Genomic DNA, 22,753 nt, shown 5'->3' with positions numbered 1-22,753 from the left:
GAAAGTCTTGAACAGTAAGTAACATCAATGCACTAGGTGTCGCCTATATAGGTGATGCAGACGTCCCTTCCTGCACGGACGATGGCATGCGGAGCCGACAGGCGCCACCTACTGGCGTACAAGAGTTTTTTGCTACAGCCTAAGTCTTCAGGATCCATCTTGACTCCTAGGAAATTCTAAAGTAAGGAATCTGCAGCTATAGATCATCTCCACCAGATATGGTGTTACCCAAGGTCAGTAACTTATCCTTCATTGTGATCTATAGTAAATCTTAATTGCAGTACTATGTCCCCTGCTCTGCTCTCTGTTGCTCTTTAGCTAAGTTTGCACTTTACAAAGACTAGTACAACATACAGACGTACAATCTTTGAGACAAAGCAGCCAACGTCTATGATCAATATGTAAAGAAAAGGTAAAATAACAATGGCTTTACATTTTCTCTAGCAAATTCCAGTGTGGAGGTGCTAAGCTTGTATTCCTGCAGTCTTAAAACTGATAGACCTCAGAATAACACACTCCATTGTACAAAGAGGTGATAATGTTCTTTACTGAATAGATGATGCAAGGAGATTTGTAAATTTTGCAAAGAAGTTGAGATTTCTCAAATCTCAAATAAATTCCAAGGCATAGCTTCCACCTGTAATTTTAAAAAAAAAGGAACTTTTATAAGTATTGATAACGATATGGGCCTGACTACCCTTTTTGATTGTACAGAAACCATTGGGCCCCAAACTAAGGCCTTACTTAGTTACGGAAACATTTATCACAATGAATGATGAGGTCAGAATCGCAAGGTCATGCTATTTAACCTCAGTCCATAACTATTTGCCAATTTCTAAAGAGCCTGGGTTAGAGCAGTATTTGACCTGGGTGGGAAAACAAGAACATGGATTTTATCTCACAAGACTCAAGTTAGATTCAATTCATTATTTGGTTATTTTTTCAATCTGTGGTTCCTGGTTTGAATCTCTTCTGGGCTAACCATGTGATAATTTCTCACCTCAAACAGTGCGTTTTATACTTTATTTTGCACGTTATGCAGCTGCTTGATAAGACGCTTCTTACAACCACTTTTAAAGCACTTTACATCGCACCAAAAGCGGCTGATCTTTTATAAATGTCTAAATTCTCCTACAATTTGTTTTTCTGTCCTTAATTATATCTTGTCCGCAATAAAAATGGGGAGGCGGTATTCTTTTTAAAAATATTTGTTTCTTGGACAAGATTCCTTCCCCTGTGCTGGCTGCGTAATCCCAGGTGGCCACAATGTTTTCCCACTTTTAATAGGGATTCTAGTTTAGATTCTTTACATTCTGTCTCTTCCTAGCACTGCATTTTTAATCAGCCTCCTAAATGTCCGATAAAACTACACAACCTCAGAAAACTAAGAAGCTGTAAACCTGATTCAGTTAAGTACCAAGATCAATCTTCGGAAAGAGAAAGTGGGTAAGGTTTGTCCTAGATATTTTCATATTTGGAGACCTTCAGACCAAAGAAGTTCAGGATGGCTGCCCTGGGTGAAATATTGTCATCAATTGTGAATATGAACTGTTTGTATTCTGTGGACCTGCCAGTTTTTTCTCCACATAACCTAATGGAAATATTGTACAAATGTTGAAATGTTTGTTGTTTGGGACCTGTATTGTCAGTAAAAGACCGTCGCTGCTAAGGATCCACAAAAAGTCCTGCAAAGTTTGCAGTTCAGGATGAATGAGTGATTTGAGCGGCCTCTCCGAAGCTCCTTTGTCGGTCTACATTTTCTTTTTGTTAGTACATAGACCCAAATATACTTTCCATCAGTGGCACAGAAAGTTGTGGAAGTAGTGTGTGAATTAATCTCAGTCAATGCCAATTACTCAGTGCCACGTTTCATTGTTGGTAAGCTTGTCTGTACCATTGCAGTCAGTGCAACATGACGCTGCCTCTCCGCCCTCCTCAACCCTCTTCAAAGATCTGTAAAGACCAAATTGCCAATCCTGTTTCCTTGAGGACACGAGCAAAAGGAACCTCTTGACTTATTTTGACATTTTTTGGCCTCCTCAGAGATGTGCAGATTGAGGCCATTTGCTCAGTGTAGCTTGGTGAGATGACTGCTGTGACTGTAACTTTTTCCTCTTAAAACTTTTTAGTTCCTTGATGGTGCCAGTTTTGTCTTCCAAACCTTCAAAGCTGCTCCCTGGTGGGTTAACAGCTACTGAAATACTCACCTAAGACAGATCTGAATAATGATCATGCAAATCGTGCAGTTTTGTGCAGAAGAAGGACGTAGTATAACACCATGAAAGCATTCGTGGTCTATGCTTGGTGGCCTGTGACATCCAGTGTTCAATTCTACCTGTGCAAGTACAAGCTACCAATAAGTATAAAATCAGGTGTTAACATTTTTCCACAGTTTAGGAAATATAGATTCTACAGTTCGCACACTTTGACAGTACAGTAAAACCCATTTTTGTTGCCGTAGCGTTTTTCCCCCAAATCTTGTAAAATGGCACTGTAATGCTGCTGAGGATAAAGATTTATTGAAAAATGATCGCAAAATTGACTGTGTGTATCCAATCTAGAATGATTTTAATGTGAATACGTGGTAGGACTTTTAATAAGCGGCATAACACACTAGTGAAGTTACTTAGCACTCCAAGGGTATGTTCTGGCACTTTAGGTTTTCGTCATTGGCTCAAACAGATCCCCATAATCTAAACATCTCTACCATCTTGTACAGTTTCTGAATATTGTTTCTAAAGTTTATAATTAAAAAAATATTTGATATTTTGCCAACATTACTCTCTTATTTTGGCAGGAAGGAAAGAGGAGGAGAATGTTGAAGAGAAGATATCCATCAAGAAACGTATAAAAGAACTGAAAGTCTTAGATCCAAAAAGTGCACAGAATCTCTGTAAGTATTAAAGTGTTTTTTGTAGACATATACAGGTATGAATGTAGCCTGAAATGCATGACATTTGCGTGTCTGCATACATGACACATCGAGGAAGTTTTATGTCCTTCCACTAAATTTGATGATATGGTACATGCTTCTTGTAAAAAAAAAAAGAAAATAAATAAGTGCCAGGGACCTAATCAGATGATCACTTCTGCCTGCACTGCCAATTGCCAATGTTGTCGCTGTCAACTACAGTAACAACACATCTACTAACTATCACAATCCTACAGTAGTGACAATTCTGACTATTCCATGTCGCCAAAGCCACAAGAAGGGCTTTGGCAGCAGGTATTAATCATTTTTAACTCATATTAAATTAATAAACAACTGTTTTTGAGCTTGTCTATAAATTAGACAAACAGTACCACCATGTGACCGACTCTCATAAGTGCTGGTGTTGACCATGAAGTGTTGGTTCCAAGCTCGGGACACCACCAGCTCAAATTAACTGTGTAGTTCAGTTTTCATGTGTTTCTACGAAAAACACATATTAGCAGATTATGTTGGGATCACAAGTAGAATTTTGTTCAGGGCAACATTTCATGATCTCTGTTTTGTGGGGTGTTCAGAATATGACAGACTACACAAAGGTCTATCTAGTCATCTATAAAAAATATCTTTTCTTCTTATCTTTTAAATAATTACAAGACTGAAAAAGCGATGAACAGATTAATCAATTTATACCATGTTGTACAAAAAGAATTGCGCTGTAAAGGATAATTACAAAACACTATTTCAACTGGATCATATTTCTGCTTGCTACAGTAATATTCGGCAGATAAAAAGTATTGTGGTATGCATTCATTTAATCCATTAAATCAATTAGTTGAGCTCTTGTCACCTCAAATTGGTATTGCACATAAGTGGGCTTATTACAATTCATTGAAACTATTGAATAATCAACATGTTTGGATAATGTAGGGAAGTAGGATCTGCATTCATAGTCACCCGCACGTTCTGCCTGGTGTCAGTGCGTTTTTGACTTAGTCTGCTGGTATCCTGCCAATCAGGACCCCATCATCTGTGCTTTCTCCCCTAAATTGACCATGGTAAGTACTGTTGTACATACACAATTGGCTACTGGTGTACCCTTATAAGTCTTTAGTATATGGTGCTAAAGTACCCAGGGCATATTTACCCCAGGGGTATCCCATGGACTGCAGCACTTATTGTGCCACTGATGGGAGTTCACTTAAGTTATGACCTCAGGCCTGCCATTGCGCTAGCACCACTAACAACAGATATACTTTTTCTTATTTCTGAGGCCACTGTACTTAAAACCTATAAGTCATCCCTATGGCAGGCTTTTCAGTCCTGAGGTTAGGGTGGTTGTTTACAAGTGTGAGGGTGCCCCTGCATGAGTTGGACACCCCTACGAACCCAGAGTCGATTCTCCAGGCTTTTAAATGCAGTCTGCCATTTTAAGAAATAGATATATAGGGGGCATCAGTCATTACAATATGTCTAACTATATAATGGCTGCACCAAACCTGGTCATGTTTGGTATCACTATAGAATGGGATGCGTAGAACCTCCATTCCTGCTCACAGCAAACTGTGAAATGTCCCGAAGGTTTCTATAATAACATACACATTTCAAATCATTTGCAAAAATAATACCTAATTACACATGTTTTTAAAGTTGAAATCAATTATATTCTTTGATTTTTCTGTATCAAAAGATTTTTTCATATAAACTTAATAATATCAACAATAACCATTCATCTACATTACAGTGCTTGTTGAAATTCACAAGATTCACAATGTGCTTAAAGTCAAAGCAACCAAACTAAAGCAACCCCAATGCATTTCAGGATGAATAACCCTTCTTCAGGGGAAAAAATGATTGTGAAGAGTAATGCACAAATTTATATCTGTCTTCAGTAGCCTCCTGCCGGAACAATGAAAGAAATAAAATAACAGAGTATCAGCGTATGTAAAATAAATAATGGGAATACATTCATGTTACAAAATCTGTACCCGCGTCAATTGTGTGCCATCATAGGGCCACCAAAAACATGCTCCAAATGGTTGTATATGTGACTCATGCTTCAACCAACAATCTCATCAGCTGTGAACCTAGTGCTCATCAACTGTGTGTGCACGTGAAACGACCTGAAACTAGTGCCTCTCCTCTGTAAAACCGCCAGTGCCACACTCAAACATTGTTGCTTATTGAGGAACCATATTTAAAGTGAATATCTCAAGAAATGATATGGCCGGAACTTCTAGATGTGAAAAGACACATATTGTTGCCTAAATTATGAAGAGACAAAATGTCAGCCACAACGAGATGCTTGACTGACCTTGAAAAGTGATATTTTGATACAAATTCTTACCGGAGAACATGCTAAGATATCACTTGTACTGAGGAATCTGTTGAAAAAAATCCAATCCTGTGAGTCTCGATATACACGACTCCATTGTAAACAGCTCAGTAACGGTACGACTGCAACATGCTACTCGGGCTGCCCCGGTCCAACGTTAAAATAAAATATTAATCCTTACCCTAAGGATGCAGCTCTGTCATATGCAGTGATCTGAAAGCACAAGTACACAGCTGTTCAGCTTTACTCATTTATAACTCTCCACGCTCTCACTACGAGTTACCAAAAGCAAACGCGACTCACCAGCGTGTGACATCAAGTCGTGTTCAATCATGTGACCCCTTGTTGATGGCAAGGCATCTCAATATGCTTATATTTACGAACCCCTCCCCTTAGAGTCTACAGAGTGCGGGATTCAAAACTTCACGAGCTTTATCAACATCAATTCCAGCATGACAGAATCCCAAAAGGTAATAAAATAACCATATGGGTAATATATAGCCCAGACTCATTCTAAACCAACTTAAAACCACTGATGAAAAAATATTATTGCAAATGTAAGAAATAGTGCAAGTGAATAAGCAAGGGAAATAAAACCATGTTCTAATACAAAGTGTAACCCGCATCTGACGGGCGAGATAATGGTATGAAACAGATGCACAATATCATGGAAACGCTAGGACACACAAATAGAATTCATGGTACTTCTCTATAAGAAACATAACATTTCATAACTGTCATTAAGACCTTTAGGTATGAACGTTCCAGGTACTTAATCCAGAATGTTACCCTGCGAGCTAGTTGTGAATGAAATTCAGACCCGATTCGAGCAAAGATTTTCTCTCTCACTGTAAATCTGAGTTGTGGAATCGTATGATGTGAATCGATCCAGTGTGCAGCTAAACACGAGTTCCTATTGTTTGTGTGGATCATACTTTTGGGTTCAACTATTCTTACTTTGATTTTGCGAGAGGTTCTGCCCACGTAAGTCAATCCTCATGGACATTGAATGGCATATATATCTCCCTCAGTGTTACAGTCCGCTGAGTCTTTCAAACTGTTTGAGGTACCTCCGGAGGTGCAGTTTTCAAAATTTCTTTTACATTTTTTGAACGTGTGGGAGCAAAAAGAGGTTTATCCACGTACACTGTAGTGAAATCCGTTTCTTGCTCCGCTATCTCCCATCTTTTCAAAATGCTCTTTTTGATTTTTATAGCTTGATATGAATGTTTTAACACAAAGACCTCACGTTTCTTGCTAGGTTTAGGTGTACTCAACAGTAAATCCTCGCGACACTTTTGAGTCAGTGTCTCTTGCTGATTGCAATACCTCAATGTGATATCCCTGTCTAGTGTATCTTTCTGATTGCTCCTGTATAAGTGTTTCTGCATGTATCGCATTGGAAGAAATGCGTTTAATCAGGATAAATTGAGAAACTGGTAAATGTTTCTTTTTGAGACTTGGGGTGAAAACTGGCAAAGTGAAGTGCATAATTTATATCGATAGGTTTCTTATACACAGATGTTTGCAAACCTGTTTTAGTATTTTGTAAGAGAATGTTCCCGAAATTGATAATTTTTTAAAATGTTATGTGTGAATTGAATGCGGGGGTTACACTTGTTAAAGGTATGTATGTTGTCCTCAAGTGCCTGATGTTCCCCTTTGGTATCAAACCTGTTAGAATCATAGCCCAATGCCGATTCCGGTGCTGGAAGTATGATCCCATGTACTGGGGGGCTCCTTAAGGAACCCACCTGTACTCCTGGTAACAGCCTTCCAGTGTATTTCAGCAAGATAGTGCTGCTGCCGACCACAAACATGATTCTGCCTTCCACCTGCTGAGCTGAGCTCAAGCAGGGGAAGGTAGAAAAACAGGTTTCCTGTCACAGCGAGGTCTGACCACGTCCCAGACAGGACGTAGTTTATTGGGCTGGGGGCGCTTTTCAGCACAATCAGACAGCGTGAAGGGCACCCTTGGCAACCTCCTTGCATACTCAGGTTTGAGGCAGTTCAGGATCCCTTGGTCACCCCTCTGGTGTGAAACAGGACACAGGACAGGGGAATATCCTCCCCTCTGTCCAGGCCCTCCTCTAGGAGGGACTCGCAAGTCTTTCCAACACTTTCCCTAGGGTACTTAAAAGCTCTCCTGTAGGTGGGTCCTTAGATTAATCGTGGAACAAGACTCACCTCTGAAACCAAGACACTCTTAGACCGTCTGGACACTTGGACTTTGTTGGACTTCGACTGGAACTGAGACAGCACCAACTACTGCTCCTCGTCTTGCTGTTCTGCAAGTAGTGTGCCTCGAATGTGTCTGTTTAGCTCAGAATCTCCAGGGAACTGTGAGCATCAAGGACATCCGATGTAATCTCCCTTGGAGTGAAGGCGTTACTCCCTTGTATCTGCAAACACCACAATGAACTGACTGGTCTGCTGCTCCTGTCGTACTATGGACTTTACGAGGCCCAGCAACACAGGTGCTGGTTCTGCAGCTCCCTGAAGCTGCAGAACCAGCCTTCTCAGCGATTTTGAGGACAGAATCCCTTGTTGGAACCGCTGGGACCAAACCCCCTGTGCACCTCATCCACTTGGCTTAGCTTGTTTGCTCTGCACTCTAGAGATCTTCGGGCTTCAAGAAGCTCCTACCTCCAACACCTCATCTTCCGAAGATCAGCTTCCTCACTGCATCCTCTGCACCCTGGGCCTCCATCTTTGGTGACCTGCCTGAGGTCCTCTTGCAACTCCTGTGCCTCCGGCTAGTGGGTCCTCTCTAGTGTTTTTCTTTGCTTCAGTGGGCTCCCCTGCTTGCTCTGGGCCTGCTCCGACTCTCCTGCTCTTGGGGAGTGCCTTGGACTTTGCTGGTCCTAACGACAGCATCTCTTCGCTTTTCATTGCAAGTAGCGGCCTCCAAGGCTTGTTGGTGCTCCCTCTGGAAATCGACCACCTGGGCACTGACATCCGACGTGGGACAGCTCGTGCATGGCTCCTGGTCTTCCACAGTGTCGCCCGGACCCCACAGCCGCAGTGACAAGGTCCTTGTGAACTCTTCTGAACTTCCCTACGTAGGTGGGGTATTGTGCTTTCGTGCCTCCTGATCACCTCAGAGTTTCATAGATTCTGCCTCCTATGCTTGCAGATTCACCTCTTCAAGAATGCACCTTTGAATTCCACAGGCATTCTCCACCTACTTCTCCAGATGCATCTTCTTTGAAGTCTCTCATTGCTGACTATGGGTGGTTACGACATCACTTAACCCCCTTTTGCACCCTACTTTCCTGGTGCAGGTAACCTGGTTCCTGGGGCATCCACGGGTGGGGTGGCTCTCCACCCTTCTGTCCTCCAAAGAGTTTCTTCGGTGTCCTGTGGGAAGGGTCTTTTTTCTTTAAAACTGCAACCACGACTTCTCATTTGACTTCTATTGAACACAAGCTGTGTTTCCACTCTGCACACAGCCTCCTTGGGGTTCTTGGGTACCTACCTTGTGTGGTCCCTGGTTCACCAAGCTCTCTAAGTCCTTTGGTCCAAGTCCCTTTCTCCTTTGCAGTTCACATTCCAGTTTAGTGTATGGTTTGTTCTCCCCCCTGGAGACCAGTGTATATTTGTGCTACTTGCTATTCTTATGTGTATTATTGATCTCTCCAGGTAGGAGATATTCCAAGTGGCAGCGATTGTGCCTTAGTAATAAAATACCTTATTTTTCATGATCAGTGTGTGTGGTTCTTTCTCATCATTATTTAAATGTGGTAAAAGAAGCAGCTTTACTCTTCTTTCAGATAAGCCTGAAGGCTGCTCTCCACATTTACCTCTTTGAGAGAGCTTTAAAGTTATCAAGACCACTAAAATTGCCATAAGGGTAGCGTGGATTAATGCAAGGTGCATCACTCCTTTAAGTGTGCACCATATACTAAGCCAGCCTCCTACAGAGAAGTTATAGCGATTTATTACATTTCAAGTTTCAGTTGAGGTTCTAAGCTGATTGCTATTTCTGAGCCGTTCTTGGAAATATGACTACCTCCTGCGCTGGTTATAATCTAGGTCTCCATAGTCTTACTGATCTTATTATAGTCGTCTCTATAAGATCTTCAATTAACCCTGAACTCATCCTAACTACTTTTTGGTTTATAGTCTTAAAAATAAATAGCAAATTCAGTTGTACTACCAAAACATGGAGCTTTGAAAAATGTAACTTCTTGGCCAATATTAGTTCTCCATATATCCTAATTTTAGCGATCTACCTGGTTGGAATGTTCATTCATCCTTAATCATTGTAGTATATTATTTTCTTAAAAGTGGCAGCCCCACTAGCATAATATCTTCCATCCGAGTGAACAAATTGAGATATTGAATGGAATAATATCTAAGCATTTGGTCCCTCCTTTTAAAGACCCGAAACCGAGTTTTATATCTTTTTTGGGTGATTTAGTCCGGCACAAAAATCCACAATATTATATTTCACTACCATCCGACACACCAAAATTATTATTTCAACTATTGTGCGTTTAATGTAGATCATAAGAGTGAGGAAAAATGTTCAAAGTAATACTACTTCATGTCCGGCAATGCCAACCCCCCTGTATTTGTTGCTTTCTGTAATATAGTCCCTTCCCTGTCAGTCTAGGTGTGTTGTTGGCCCAAACAAATGCAGAAGCCCTCCGTTTTTCTGAAAAAGTTAGTATGCAAATAAGCAAGGGGGTGCAGTATTTAAAAAATAAAGGTAAAGCCAACATTCTAATGAATTCTGTTCTTCGTATAATTAAAAGTGGAAGAGGATTCCAATTTATAAATAGATTTAATCTTAGCTATTATTGGGCTGTAGTCTTTTGACAGAGGTTGTATATATTCCCAAATATTGCCTTGACTTGGAATTAATCAATGGCCATAACTCTGGAGCCTAAGGTGTCTCTAGTGCTATTACATAACAAAATCTCATTTATTTTGGACCTTCCCACCGCCTGAAAATGCAAAAAAATGTTTACATTGTTCGCTGCCTGCCTACTTCGTGTCTTAAAAAAGCATAATGCCATCAATGTACAATTTGATTTTGGACATTTTATTAATTGGGTCTTTAATTGACGTGTCTTTCTAATGCCGGTAGCGAGCGGCTCAATAAAAAAAGGCAAATAAAATAGGGGACAATGGGTATACCCAACTAGTTCCCCTATTAACTGTCCAAACACTGATATTGGTGGAGTTCACATTCTGTCGAGCCTTCGTTCTTTCATAAAGATGGGTTAGCACTCTTAAGAAGCTGAGAAGAAACCCAAATGTTTTTAAAATAAAAAAACGTTCCCAATTTAGAAGACCAAAGCATTCTCAGCATCCCCGCAAAAAATTACCAAAACCCTTATACTATTCCCCCCCCCCCCAAAAAATGAAGGGCTTCAACTAAATTTGTGTTAGTAAATAGTTGCCTATCGACTATGAAGCCGTTCTCATCTTTACCAACTTGCTACTTGATGTATTTTATTCCCCACCAGCTCAGGTATTTGTAACGGGGTGAGAACTATTACTTTATCCTCGACTGCTAGCGTTCTCTCCGGATCTTCTCCTTTTACCGGGATGTTTCGTTGTGTTCCCTGGACTCTACCTCTAGGTAAAATAGAAAAAAGAGAGAGGGCTTAGTAATCAGGCTATGATATAACACAAGGACCCAACTCTACACCGAAGTGTATACTTCTTGTGTCTGACATGTCGGTCAATCAATGAACCAGAACGTGATGCCACTTTGATCCCTTCCATGCTTATTAACAGGTGTTTACTTAAGCAGGCCGTTGCAGACATGCTTAGCATCCAAGTACTTTGGATAGCTCATAAGCCTGAGTGCTCCCCACCATCCCATGCTCGACATTGCAACCTGTGCTTTGATAAGTTCTCAATGTGCAACCTGTGATCTCTTTAAAAACCTGTAGGAAGCTGGCTCTGTATATACTATAGTTTGCACAGAGTCCGGTGGAGCACCAGATGCTTTACTTTACAGAGACTAAAGTAGATAATACTAATGCTCTTTTTTTGTGGTAGTGGGGGCGAGCAGTTAGGCTTATCAGAGGGCAGTGCTAAGCATTAGTTGTACACACACAGGCAAGAAATTGTGACACACACTTAATGACCAAATCTAAGACCAATGGTTTGTTAAAATATTACTTTTAGTATGTTTATTCTACAGGACCAAAGATAATTTGTTGCACTAAAATACGTTTTGCAATATCGCTATTTTTCAAAGTAAAAAGTTGACACGTGGATTTTCGAATCAATACAATGTTCTCCTAGGGAGGAAACACAATGCGCAATATGGAGCTACGTAAACAATTTACTGTATTGAGTTTTTGGATGAAGAATCAGTACCAGGCAAGGTTCAGGTAAGTAACCTCATTGCACCAATAGTGGGAATAGGGCAGCTAGGGTCAGAGGTCAAACTGGAGATCTGGTGTCAGTGTTATCCAACGAAGTAAGGGGGAAACCGAAGTGGTACTTCTTGCAGGCGAGTAGCACGGTTTTGGAACCCAGTCTTCGGTAGTTAAGGTAAGCACGGGGGCACAAGGTAACATCAAACTTACACCTCCAGCAGCACAGAGGAGACCAGTGGCAGGGTGCCAACACACCGTTGGGCGCCCAATGCAAACCAATGGGGAATTTCGAACTTGGAAAAAGACTGCAGACTCAGGCCAGGAGGCTGGACGAAAAACCTACAGCTGCACAGGTAAGTTGGGATGTGCTAGAGCGTGGGGACACTGTCAACAGATCTCACAAAGTCCCTGGGGCTCCGTGTGCAGGGGTGTCCTTTGGCGTCGGAAGTCCGCTTACCAGTGCGGTCGCTGTTGTAAGTCGTCATGCAGAGTCTGTAGGTTTTGATGTGGAGTCAGACAGGGGTCACCCCATGAAGGACTCTTGCTCATGATCACTGGGGACCCTTTTCTGGACCGATAGTCTTCTTGGACTTGGGCCGTGGGTGTCGGGTGCAGAGGTGGTCGAATTCACGGTTCCACAGGCAGAGCACTTGGTCTTTAAAGTTGATTTTCTTTTGGACAGGCTGCTGTCCACGGGAGATTGTAATTGTAAAACATTTGTAGAGAACATGGTTACCTGAAGACATCCCAGCGCTAGAGGCCACCGCTCATGAAGTAGGTACAGAACAGAAACATTTGTAAGCGTTTCCGGAAGACCAAATAATTGGTCTCACATCGAATGTTAAGGGGGAGAGAATTCCACAACCTCGCTCCATTATACGAAAAGAGGCGACCCCCTGTACGTGCTTTCCTTATTCTTGAACAGTCCATCAATTTATTGCCTAACCGCAAAGCTCTTTTATGGTGATAAGGGGAGATAATGGAGCGAACAATAGGTGGACCATTACCTAGCATTGCCTTATGTGCAATGCAAAGCGCCTTGAACTGCACTCTCTGCTGAATAGGCAGCCAGTGTAGAGTGGCCAGAGCAGTCCTTGCTGACTGTCGGTTGGGGATGTTCAGAAGCTGACGAGCTGCACAGTTCTGTACAGTCTGCAGTTTCCTAAAAGTAGAACTGGGTGCTCCTAAGTAAAGGTCAGTGGCATAATCGAGCCTGGGAAGTATGAGGGCCTGAACCTCTGTTTTCCTGGCGGAGAAAGGAAACAAGGGAATAATTTTCTGTGTCATCCTCAGCAACCAAAAGCAACTTCCGGCAACCTTCCGTGCTTGCGCCCCAAAATCCAGGTCACGATCCAGCCAAACCCCAAAACTATTGATCTGTTATTTGGGGGAAGGGGGACAGCCAAAGCAACAAGGGCACGGTAGACTTACATTAGGCGATGGAGGTTTACCTCACAACATCAGCTCCGTTTTGGACCCATTAAGTTTCAGAAATGAACCCTCCATCCATGCTGAAACTTTCTCAACACACCTGGCCAGATCAAGGCCAGTGTTGTTGAGCTGGTTGAAAGAAACAACCAACTGTGTGTCATCGGCATATGTGACCATCTGAGTACCGAACTGCTCCACAACACCTGCCAAGGGGCTCATATTAACATTACAAAGAGTTGGGCTCAGGGATGATCACTGAGGGACCCCACATCCGAGTGGCAAAGGATCTGAGGTACATTCTTCTTGGAACACCTGAAATGACCTGTCCTCCAAGAAGGAGTGAAGCCACTAAAGGGCCCTATCAGTCACTCCTACCTCTCTGAGTCTCTGAATAAGCAACTGATGGTTGACCGTATCGAAGGCTGCGCTAAGGTCCAAAAGCACAATTGTGGAGCAGCCTCGATTGTCCAGAATTTTCCTGGTTTCCTCAACTACTGCTAGAAGGGCAGTCTCTGTGCCTTGTTGAGGCCTATACCTAGTTTTGGAAAAATGGAGACGGTTGTTGCTTTCCAGAAATGCAGAGAGAGCAGAATTCACATGCTTTTCAGCAATTTTGCTAATTCCTGGTAATAGTGAAAAGGTACAATAATTCCCTAGCACTTCTGGATCCAGGTTTTTTTTTTTTTTAAAGAGCTTTAATCATCGCGTGCTTCCTTGGAGGGGGGACCAGACCAGTCAAGAATGTAGCATTAATCCTGTCCAGGATATCACGGGATACTGTGTCAAAAACTCGATTTAAAATGGGAGGCGGAACTACGTCTCTGGGGGAACCTGACTTCAACTGACTAAGAATACCTTGTAAAGAGAGCTGATCTGAAAGAGGGATTTCAGCTAAAATGCAACCTTAATGCATCCTCCAATATTGGTTAATGGACCATTAGATTGAATTGTAGCCTGGGGAAAAGAAGTATAAATATCTTGAATTGTTTTGTAGAAAAAGGTTACCAGTTTATTACAGTGGGATGGTATATCATGAAAGGAAGTCATCAGGAGTCTTTTTGGAAGACAGACCGTCCTCCCAGGGTTCTGATGGTCTCTGGTCTGTAGGACGAGTCCCTCTTTTGTAGCACAGTCTTTGAGGTGGGCAGACAGGCCAGTAGGGCTGGAGCCAAGTCAGTTGGTGTCTTCAGTATTTGCTGCTGCGCGGCTCTCCTTTGTCCTCTTTTTCGTAGGTCGTTAATAATCTGAGGAGTAACTTTCAGGGGTACCGCTGAATACTAGTTTTAAGGGCGATACAGGGGTCAGAAGGTAGTAGCTAATGGGCTATTTACCTTTAAGGTGTCTACACCCTTTGTATGTCCACTCCCTTGGTGGAGGGGGCACACCCTTAACCCTATTGGCTAGAATCCTCCAAAGCACTATGGAGCATTTTCAAGGAGGGGGTCATTTAACCTCAGTGCATCTTAGTGGTGGTCCTGGCTGAGAGGGGACGCACCTCTCGTTTACTAATTTTCCAGCTGGATTTGCTTTCAAAAGTGGGTCTTGGCCAGGGTGGGCAGGCATCTCCACTAGCTGGAGAGGCCATGGTCAGTATAACAAAGGTCAGGAAGCCTTTGAGGCTCACCGCCGTTCTATGCTGTTTCTGCTTGGGGGTAGGTCTGAAGCACCTCCACCCAGAGCAGGCTTTGTTTCCGACCCACAAGAGCAAAAGGCTTCCACCTCAGGGGGTCAGAAACATGTCTAGAAGAGCAGGCTGGTGCAGAACAGCCAGGCACACACTAGTGGTTCGGTAGGTTTGCAAGGGGCACCTCTGAGGTGCCCTCTGAGTGCATGTATTAATGAATCCAACACTGGCATGAGTGTGCGCTCATTAATCTGAGATGTTTGGTACCAAACATCTTGTAATTCGGTGAAGCCATCATGGAGCTGTGAAATTCGTAGTGATGAGCTCCTCGTCTATGTACTCAGTATGGCTTCACCGTGCACTTATAATGTCTAAGAAAGGACTTGGACACTATAGGGGCATATCTGCTAATGCAGTTATGCCCTCACCTGAGGTATAGTGCACCCTGCCTTAGGGCTGTAAGGCCTGCTGTAGGGGTGACTTACAATGCCTCTTGAAGTGCTGGTAGGCCTGGCACACAGGGATGTGTGTCAGGTTGACGTTTCACTTTTATATGCACCAAAACACATAGGCTGCAGTGTCAGTATGCTTGTGTTTGGTGAGGGTTCTCTTGGGGTAGCACAATACATGCTGCAGCCCTTAGAGACCCTCTCTGGTCACAAGGCCCTTGGTACCACTGGTATTTTTCATAAGGGACTTACATGTATGCCAGAGGTATGTCAGTTGTGGAAACAAAGGTATAGTTTTGGGAAAGAACACAGGCACTGGGGACCTGGATAGCATGAACCCAGTACACACTTTGTCAAAGATGCATCAGAGTCCGGCAACAAGTTGGGGGTAACCATACCAAAAGGAGTTCTTTCACACAACTATTACTCCTTTTCTATCACCCTACTTGTGTCTGATCTTCCTGGACAGTTGACTGCTAGAAACATGAGAAGTGGGGAAGGTTGAGCTAATGCCCTGGTGGCTTCAGGCAGAAGTGTAACCACTACAACACCTGATGTTGCATGTGCTATTAGTAATGAGGAAATACATGTTTTTTTTAACTATCAGCGCTAGTTCCATGAAGTGGCCCTTTCTGATGCTAGGTATCGTGTATTTTCTTTTATTGCCACACACCAATGTTGAACACTGTCCGACCCTTTCCAAGGGGCCTAAAGGTAGACATGGGCTACTGTCACTCATTTGTGGTGTTTGAGGTCCTGAGCCTCTTGTATCCTATGGTCCTTTCCTACTTTGACTCTGCAAACTGGCCCATGTACAGCCTTTTCTGTACTTGACTCAGAGTACTGAGAGCGACCAATGACCTAACTCAGTGATGTGTTCTTGGGCTGAGCGCTCATAACTCAACAACTAAATAGGCACAACGATATATTGTTTAGCCAAATGCTTATCCTTTTAGAAAAGAAGGTCGTTTTAAATTTACAGCAAAACTAAATACTAGACAATTCAGTCACTTCAGTATATAGTGCTGTTGTACGTTCTACTAATCAAGAAATACTACACCTCTCCCTTTTCCCCAGTCATTGTCTTCCTTCTGAGGTCAGCATTTCTGCTACAAATATCCCATATAATAGCAAACAGGCAGGGATTAGACATCGGTGCAGATTCCTCAAAGTTGAATTTGAATTTGAATTTAAAATACTTGTAGAGCGCAGCATTCACCGTGCGGTTTCTTAGCGCTATGGAGGCAAAAATAGCAGTGGAGAGGCAATAACTACTGGTGCAATGAGGGGAGCAGTGAGGACAGTTTACATAGGGAATGCCTGAGTGAATAAGAAGGTTTTAAGGTCTTTCCGGAAAAGAGAGTAGTGCTTGGCCGACCGTAAGTGGTCGGGAAGGGAGTTCCAAAAAGTGGGTGCCAAAACAGAGAAGTTGGCCCCTCCCCAATTTTTGCGCTTGTAGCGGGGTACCTGCAGAAGTGATTGGGATGATGAGCGGAGCTCTCTGGCAGGGATATACTCCCTTATCAGAGAGATAATGAAGGCGGGAGCTGAGCCCTGGCGCGCCTGGAATACCATGCAGCCAATTTTAAAAAGGGATCGCTCCCTGACAGGCAGCCAATGGAGCACCTTCAATAAAGGAGTTGAGTGGTGGGAGCGGGAAAGACCATACACTAATCGGGCCGCCTGGTTTTGGACCAGTTGGAGCTTCCGGAGGCTGTACGCCGGAATGCCGTTGTATAGGGCATTGGCGTAGTCCAGCCGGGAGATCACCAGGGCGGACATAATCAGTTTTAGTGCCAGGGGAGAAAAGAAACGGGAGACAGTGCGAATAGTGCGGAGAGTGAGAAAGCAAGAAGAGACAACAGAGCTAATTTGTGAGTGTAAAGTGAGATGATTATTCATTTTAATGCCTAAAGTCTTAACTATGGGAGAGGGAGTGGGAGGGGGACCAAAGGAAGAGGGCCAAAATAAAGAGTTCCAGGGACTGGAAGAACCACCCGTGAGAACCAACTCAGTTTTATCCGGGTTCAGCTTCAGATGGTTGTGGTTCATCCAGTCCCTGATAAAAATCATAATAGCCTGAAAGTTCGAAATAGAATGAGAAGATGAAGAGAGGTTGAAGATGAGCTGGAGGTCATCCGCATAGTTATATACGGTGACCTCCAGCTGCTGGAGTGCAAAAATTAGGGGATAGATATAAAGATTGAACAAAAGAGGAGAAAGAGAAGAACCCTGGGGAACACCACACGTGACCTTAAGTGGGGTGGCCGAGAAATCCCCCAACCGGACCGCCTGGGTGCGGTCCCTCAGGAAGGACGACAGCCAAACCAGGGCTGAGCCCCCGATTCCCGCCGCTCTGACACGTGTAAGCAAGATGGAATGGTCCACCGTGTCAAAAGCGGCGGAGAGATCGAGGAGCACCAGGGCCTGGTGTTTGTTTTGGTCCATGCCCTCCCTGAGGTTGTCCAGGACCGACACCACGACGGACTCAGTGGAGTGCCTAGGCCGGAAGCCCGCCTGACAAGACGCCAGGCCCCCATTTGCTTCTACATGGGCGCTGAGTGCCGATGTTACATGGCGCTCAAGCACCTTGCCCAAATAGGGCAACAGTGAAATAGGGCGATAGTTGACTGGGGCGGATGGATCTGCACCAGGCTTCTTCAGAATAGGCACTATTGTAGCAGATTTGAGTGCTGGGATCACAACCCCCTGAGCAAGGGAACTGTTGAGAAAGGTGATCGGGAGTCGGGTGCAAACGGAGTAAATCTGTTGAAGAATACGGGCAGGGCAAATATCTGCCGGGGAGCCTGATTTTACCTTAGGAAGTATTGCCAAGAACACTTCTTCGGTGAGAGGGGGGATCGAGGAAAGGCAGCACTGGACAGTAGGAGGAAGGGGTTCAACAAAAGTCAAAGAAGGGGATGGAATATTGGCCTTGATGTTAATAATTTTTTCCGAAAAATAGGAATTCAACGAATCACATAAGGGCTGGGTGGGAGGGGGTTTGAGTGTAGCCCTGTCGGAAAAGGCTAGGTCGTGAATAATTGTGAAAATCTCCCTAGATTTATTCTCAGCCACCAGAATTGTTGCTGAAAAATAGGCAGTTTTGGCGTCTGGTATGGCTTTTTTGTAGTCGCTTAAAAGTGTGGTATAGTGTGTTTTCAATAAAGGACAATAGTCCCTTCTCCATTGCCTCTCAGCCCGCCGAAGGGTCAGCTTTTTTTCTTTCAGATCTTCACTGAACCACCGATTTGACTCCTTAGTCCATCTAGTTGAAATCCGACGTAGGGGGGCTACCAAGTCGCAGCCTCCAGCGAGCCAGGTGTTGATGGCTGTGGCTTGAGATGAAGAGGATAGGCCTGCCAAATTAGGTGAAGAGTTCAGGAGAGAAGAAGATAACGAAGGGAGGTCGACATGGTTCCAGTTCCGCGCCCAGGTGTTTTGGCAAGCGGGACCTTAGTTACAGGGTTGAGGTGGAGGGAAAAGGAGATTAGGGCATGATCTGACCAGGGACATGGGGACACAGACACGGAGGAAACAGAAATATTGAGAGACCAAACCTGGTCTAACACATGTCCGTGTGAGTGTGTCGGAACTTGTATGTGAGAGACAAAGTTCAGGGATTGAAGTGATTCTGTGAACTGTTTGGAAGAAGTACACTCGAGGGGGTCCGTGGGCCAATAGTTAAAATCGCCTAACACTAGGACTGAGGCGTAATTGACTGCCAACGTGGCCAGTAAGTCCTGCAGGGCTGGCATAAACGAGTGTGAAGACTGGGGCGGGCGATACATTAGTAGACAGGTAAGCGGGGGAGAGAAAGTAAGAGAGCGAACCACGAGATGTTCAGTGGAGGTAATGAGAGGAGAGGGAAGAAGTTGAAAATTGTACTCAGACCGGGCAATAAGAGCCACGCTGCCCCCTGTCTTGCCCGCTAGGCGGTCTGCACGGAGGGCCACGTAAGAAGGAGGGACAGCAGCCAGAAGAGGGGGCAGAGAGGACTCACAGAACCAGGTTTCGGTTAAGAATAGTATGTCAGGCTTGTGAGAATCAAGCAGAACGAACAGTTCCTGATAGTGTCTAACCGCTGCCCTGGTGTTGAGCAAGATGATAGACAAAGGAGGGAGAGAGGATGAAGGACTAGAGTGAGAGAAGGGCAGCGTCGAGGATGTCGACTGAGAGGGAGGAAACTGAAGAGATGAAGAAGCAAGACCGAGAGAAGAAAGATGACAAATGATGGAATCAGGTAGAGACCAATGGCCCTGTATGGCTTTTAGATCCTCAGAAGAATAGGAGATTGGAAGGGCGTGAGGACGCGCCCCTAGCCCCGTCCGGCCGCGGACAGGCGCAGACGGGCTAGACTTAGGCTCGACTTCGGCGCGCCTTCGTCGCGCCCGCTGCGCTTCCTCATAGGGGACATTTAAATAGGGGCGGAGCGCGGGGGTGTGGCGCCGAGCTAGGTCGCCTGACCAGCCCAATGTAAGATGGCGCCCGCACACCACCGAGCCCTGGAAAAATAAGTGAAGTTAATCTCCTGTTGATTTTCAGCAAAGGTTAAAACAGAAGTATAGCATAGCAAAGTATAACAATTTAAAAAGCAGTGCCACTGCTCTGTCAGCAGGGCGCTACGATGACACACAGTAAATCAGTGCTGCTCCTGACTGCATGCACGAACCCTCTGCCACCGGGGTCGCCTGCCTCCAACCTTCAAAGTTCTCTTGGATCTGGATTATACAATTCAGTACAAAGTTTAAAGTGTTTTTTTCTGATAGAGACTTCTCACCGCAGATTCCTTATCCAGGTGTCAGACTTGATCTGGAAACTTTTACATAGCAGTGCCCTCCACTGCCATCAGGTGGTGTCGTACAGCATCGCATTGTGCCGCTGCACCTCATCCAGCGATGACATCTTGGCCAATACAAATAGACCACCTGCACGTTCTGGTGTCAGTTTCTTTCGGTACCCTATCCGTGCCAACAGATGTGAATCTCCAGAAATCAGTAATAGATCATGTGTGGAATTTAAATATTGGTATTTTATTACCTATGCCCTGCAAAAGTCCATTTTACAGAAAAAGGAGGTGGGAAAATAGGTGAGGAATCTGTCATTAGATAGTCTCCGAAAATATGTTACCGAAGAAATAGATTCCAAAGCGGTACCTCCTTTATGGTAGGACTGTAAAAGAGTTCTAACCTGGCTGGACACCCATGTAGCAGCCTGACAGGTGACCAAGACTGGCACACTGTGCGCTAGTGTTGTAGTAGCAGCCTTTGCTCTGGTAGAATGGGTACATAGGCCTTCTGGGCGTTGCCTCTGAGCTGTTAGCAGATGTTAACACATAGGACAATCCGTCTAAAGATGGCCCTATTCTGTACCGCTTTCCTTTATTTGCTCCAGAGAAACCAATGAACAACTTTTGGCTTTGTCGTACTTACCTAGTTCTCTCGATATTAAAAACTTGAAAGCCCTCATAGGATCAAGGCAGTGTTGTAGCTTTTCTTCCTTTGAAGGGTGAGGCGGTGCATATGACAGTGTTGGTTTCCTACAATGACCTGGCTACCTTGGGAAGAAATGCTGCCTTTGTGCGAAGGACCAACTTGTCTGGAAGGAGACATAAGGAGGCACTGCCAATCAGGCCTGAAGTTCAGCTATCTGGTACGGTCTTAAGTGCAGTTGTAACAATACCACACAGAGAGACGAGACAACCCCCTCTTGCTCTTAGCTCGCTTTCTCAAGTTTGGCACTTCCTCTTAGTGGTACTCCTACCGGGAAAATGCTGAGCAGCTCTTTCTTGGACAGCTGGTCCTCCTGCAGAGCTAGACTGTTCCCATGAGGCACAGGGTCAGACTGATTTGCATATAGCCATGTCTGAATTGGGGTGGCAGAGTGGGCCAAAGAACGGTGATGGATTAAACCCAGATCATTTGACTGGGTGCGAGTGTTTGATTGATTCAGATGCTCCGTCCATCACCACCCCCTTTTGTACCGCTTTTGGCCGCCATAAGTGTGGCAGGGTATGCTCAGACGTGAGTCCCTTGCTCACTTTGCCACTGGATTCAAGCAAGCCGGGCTGAAGACAGCTGGAATGCCAGAAACCGGTCCTCGGAAGCTTGTTTCCGGTCCAGGGAAGGCATGGCTTGGCAGTTCGGGCTGGACTGTTCCCATGAGGCACAGTGTCAGACTGATTTGCATATAGCCATGTCTGAACTGGGGTGGCGGAGTGGGCTAAAGAATGGTGATGGATTAAACCCAGATCTTTTGACTGGGTGTGAGTGTTTGATTGGTTCAGATGCTCCGTCCATCACCACCCCCTTTTGTACCCCTCCTGCAGAGCTAGGCACAATCCTTTCTCAGCATGAAGGCTGGCTATGAGGCTTCTTCGGACAGATCCTGTGTTTCTACAGCTGAAAGTAGTGACTTTCGGTGATGACCCCTCACATCAACGAAATTAGCTGTGAGGCAGACTGTTGCCAAGGTAGCATAGCAGGTGTTCAAGTATTCAGTGGAGCATCCCCTTCCTTGAACATGAAGTACTTCTGATTAGAACAAAGTGGAGCGTTTTTTGTGTCCCACTTTTATACACATTTTCCTGACAGGGCTGTTGGCCCACTGCGACAGACTTCAGAACCGGTTTGGTTCTCTTTCAGGTATCCTCCTCAAGCTTCTCTCCAGGCACAGTCTTTGTGTAAAATGGCACTTCTCACTGAATGTAGTACTGGAGCTGTCTTCAAGCAGGAGCACCCACGGCATAGGCACAAGTGTGACTTTTATGACCATGGCTAGTATCAGCTTTTCTGAAACAGTAATTGGGGACAAAAAAAAGGGAAGGCCCGACCTAGAAACTTCCTCACCTTGAGCTACAGAAACTGCAGTCTGATTCTACAGACATAACATTTAATGAATGACAGTGCTCAGGAAGAGCAATGCAGGTGTTAAATATATTCAGGGCAGAAATATGAATTGAGTAAGCATAAATTGTGCATTCCCTGTTGTCTTTTGCACAGAAGCCCTGGTCCACTCTGCCTTGAACCTTTGTGTTTCGCACTGTTCATCCCATTTGCCTCTAGTCCACATTGCTGTTGAGGCTTTATAAACCTATAATGCTTCATGTAATGACACTGTCACAGGGTGCCCCCATTCATCATAAAGACACCCCTACCCCAACTCAGGAGACTTAACTGGGATCCCATTTTTTATCCATCTGGTTGACTTTATCTAGTATAATTGGAGGAAAAATACCCTGATGCACTCCAAACCTTATCCATGACTTTACCTGAATTCCCATTTCCTGCCATTCTCCAACATGTGACCCATTCCCACGCAAAGTTCTTGTATCCACCTCATTATTGTTTCCTCTGTGCCCAGCAAAAGATGGAACACCACACGGGTGTGCCCAGGGTGTGCCTGGCTAAAGACCTAAAGCTTACCCTAGCCCAATTTGGTGCAAGATCATCAATAGCTCACTGAGCACGGGAACCATTCCAGACTGCCTTAAAGTAGGGCAAGTCATGCCGCTACTAAAAAAAACCTGGCCTACACACTGAGGACATGAACAACTTTAGACCGGTATCAAACCTTCCTCTTCTGTCCAAAACTCTAGAAAGATGTGTTCTTCCACAGCTAACCCAACACCTGGAGAATATC

At 44.4% G+C, this 22,753-nt stretch overlaps 1 protein-coding gene across 1 annotated transcript in view; it reads left to right on the top strand.

Moving 5' to 3' along the window:
• The window catches only part of DIAPH3 (diaphanous related formin 3), a 2,176,287-nt gene that overhangs the window by 1,163,339 nt on the left and 990,195 nt on the right, over positions 1–22,753 (top strand). The window contains exon 18 of the mRNA XM_078657410.1: positions 2,798–2,893. Within this exon, the coding sequence (XP_078513536.1) occupies positions 2,798–2,893 (96 nt within the window). The remainder of the gene's footprint in view (positions 1–2,797; positions 2,894–22,753) is intronic.

This window comes from Lissotriton helveticus, chromosome 8 (assembly GCF_964261635.1).
Source record: "Lissotriton helveticus chromosome 8, aLisHel1.1, whole genome shotgun sequence".
NCBI lineage: Eukaryota > Metazoa > Chordata > Amphibia > Caudata > Salamandridae > Lissotriton > Lissotriton helveticus.
This window is presented reverse-complemented; position numbering and strand designations above follow the sequence as displayed.